This window comes from Rhincodon typus, chromosome 41, assembly GCF_021869965.1.
Source record: "Rhincodon typus isolate 14 chromosome 41, sRhiTyp1.1, whole genome shotgun sequence".
Lineage (NCBI taxonomy): Eukaryota > Metazoa > Chordata > Chondrichthyes > Orectolobiformes > Rhincodontidae > Rhincodon > Rhincodon typus.
The window spans coordinates 2,739,435-2,742,413 of NC_063372.1; the positions used below are offsets into that span (position 1 = coordinate 2,739,435).

The 2,979-nt window shown below is 39.6% G+C and overlaps 1 protein-coding gene across 1 annotated transcript in view; it reads left to right on the plus strand.

Moving 5' to 3' along the window:
* Positions 1-2,979, plus strand: part of tfcp2 (transcription factor CP2) — a 91,237-nt gene that overhangs the window by 4,481 nt on the left and 83,777 nt on the right. The window contains exons 2-3 of the mRNA XM_048618981.1: positions 1,493-1,644; positions 1,911-1,987. Of these exons, the coding sequence (XP_048474938.1) occupies positions 1,493-1,644; positions 1,911-1,987 (229 nt within the window). The remainder of the gene's footprint in view (positions 1-1,492; positions 1,645-1,910; positions 1,988-2,979) is intronic.

Here is a 2,979-nt window from a genome sequence, read left to right on the forward strand (position 1 = left end):
CTCCTGATAGCTCAAACCCTCCCACCCTGGCAACATCTTTTCTCAATCTTTTCTGAACCCTTTCCAGTTTAACAACATCCTTCCTACAGCAGGGAGACCAGAATTGAAAGCAGTATTCTACAAGTGGCCAAGCCAATGTCCTGTACAGTCACAACACGACCTCCTAACTCAATGCACTGACCAATAAAGGTAAGCATACCAAACACCGCCTCCACTACCCTATCGACCTCCAACTCTCCTATGAACCTGCATTCCAAGGTTTCTGCTCAGCAGTACCCCCAGGACCTTTTTATTATTCAGTGTATATGTCCTGCCCTGATTTGCCTTACCAAATTGTCCACCTGCTATTTATCTGAATTAAACTCTGCCACTCCTTTGCCCATCTGATCAGGGTCCCGTTGTGCTCGAGGTAACCTTCGCTGTCTGCTACACCTCCAATTTTGGTGTCATCTGCAAACTTACTAACCATACCTCCTATATTCACATCTAAATCATTTATAAAAAAAAAAATGACAAAATGCAGTGGACCCAGCACCAAGTGTATGACCAGTGGTGTGCCTCCAGTCTGAAAAACAACCTTCCACCACCACCGTCTGTCTCCTACCTTTGAGCCAGTTTTGTATCTAAATGGCTAGCTGTCCCTATATTCCATGTGATCTATCCTTGCTAACCAGTCTACCATGAGGAACCTTGTCGGACATCTTACTGCACTCCATATAGATGGCATCCACTGCTCTGTCCTCATCAATCCTCTTTGTTACTTAATCAAGTTAGTGAGACACATTTTCCCACGCACAAAGCCATGTTGACCAACCGTAATCAGTCCTTGCCTTTCTAAATACAGGTAAATACTGTCCCTCAGAATCCCCTCCAACAACTTATCGATTTCTGACGTCAGGCTCACCGGTCTATAGTTCCCTGGCTTTTCCTTCCCAAAATAACAGCACTATGTCAGCCAACCTCCAGTCTTCCAGCACCATGTTAGCTAACCGCCAATCTTCCTATGGCAAATGATAATACAAATATCTCAGTAAGGGGCCCAGCAATCTCTTCCCTAGCTTCCCACAAATTTCTAGGATACACTTGATCAGGACCTGGGGATTTATCCACCTTTATGCATTTTAAGATGTCCAGCACCACCACCTCTGTAATATCGTCACTTTTCAAGGTAGCACTATTTGTTCCCTAAGTTCTCTCACTTACATATCCTTCTCCACAGTAAACACTGCTATCAGAATTTTTTAAAATACGTATTTAAGATGGTGGCTGTGCTAGCTTTCAGAGGATTTGTGTTTAGCAACATGCCAATAAATGACTAGCAACTTCAGCAAATAAACTACTTAAAGCTAATGTTTTTCACCTGAATTTCAAAATCTTGGCTCCATCCATTGTATATGTATTGCTTGTTGATGTTCAAATATTGAGTGTCAAGAATCTGAGGGAAGTAATCAAAATCGTATATTTAATTTCCTAAATTCTGTTCTAAATTTAGTGATGTCCTTGCACTGCCAATCTTCAAACAGGAAGAGTCCAACTTGCCACCAGAGAATGAGAATAAACTGTTACCCTTTCAGTATGTCCTGTGTGCTGCTACCTCTCCAGCTGTGAAACTCCACGATGAAACGCTTACATATCTTAACCAAGGTAAGGATTAGGACTACACTATGGCTCAATTTTTGAATAATGCCAGTGCTGTTACTTGAACAATTTTTAAACCATGTATAGTCTGATGCATTCTGGTGAAGGTGTCTGGTGTCCTGCAGTGCGTAAATGCAGTTCACTTCCAGATTATTAATTTGGGTTATTGCTCTGTTTTTAATATTTCCTTTTAAGCAAATGAAACTTTTTTTGTTTTTTGAGGTGTTCAAAAGAGAATTTGGGTTGAGTGTTCTGGTTTGTTCTGTTTTCAGGGCAGTCGTATGAAATCAGAATGCTTGACAATCGGAAAATTGGAGAGTTGCCTGAAATCAATGGCAAATATGTGAAGGTGGGTAGAGTAGAATATTGGAGCTACATTTGTTGCCTGTTTTACTTGAAAATGCCATTTTTATCATATTAGAATAAATTAACAAAATGTGATGCGTTGTGTTGCCATGTTTCCTGTTGGAGTTGGACTGATTTATGTGAGTTTGAAAACCGATCTGTAACCAAATGTGTAACTGGACCTGCCTAACTTGATAGGTGCAGGGAAAGGCATTATTAAATTAGTATTAATGAGCAATGGCTATTAATGGTTGTTTTCTATATAAATACGAGCTCATTAATTGTGATCCTTTGAATATTTGTCAGTCTCTTGAATAAGGGGGATCAGGTTGCCTGTTTGAATTAAAAATTCCACTTTTAACTATATTTGTTACATAAAAGGTCCAAGCATTCATTAACTGAGCTAAATGAATAGCTTCTGTAAATCCAGCATTGATCAACTTTTTATCGTATGACCATGTTTAAAATGCTTCTGCTTTTTCATGCCCTGGAACACAGTTTTATTAGGTGGTATGTTTTGTAGAAGCTGTGGCAATACTAATGTGATGGTAAACAACTGCAGGTGGTGGGAATTGTTAATTGTCAGTGAAATGTGTTTGATTGTTATGTGGGTGTTGGGCATTAACTGGGAATTCACCTGTGCCCTTGAAAGTAGACATGGATGAAAACTGGTTGTTGGGTTGAGGGCTAGGTTGAAATGTGTATCGTTTGTGATACATATTGCAAATGTGTCGAGAGACTGGGTCTAGCTCTATGCTGCAATAATTAACTTTCTGGAATATAACATGCCGGTAGAGGACAGATGCCTAAAGATGAACCAGAAATAGTTCAGACCTTCCTGCCCTTCCTAAATATCCTGTACCTTTTAAATATTCAGACCCATGTTGTCCTGTGGCTATCTCCATAATAGCTACCAGATTCTATTTATTGATTTTGTTTGTACTCTGTTTATATGTTTTGTTTGAAATGCTACATGCATTCAGATGCATTAGTTGA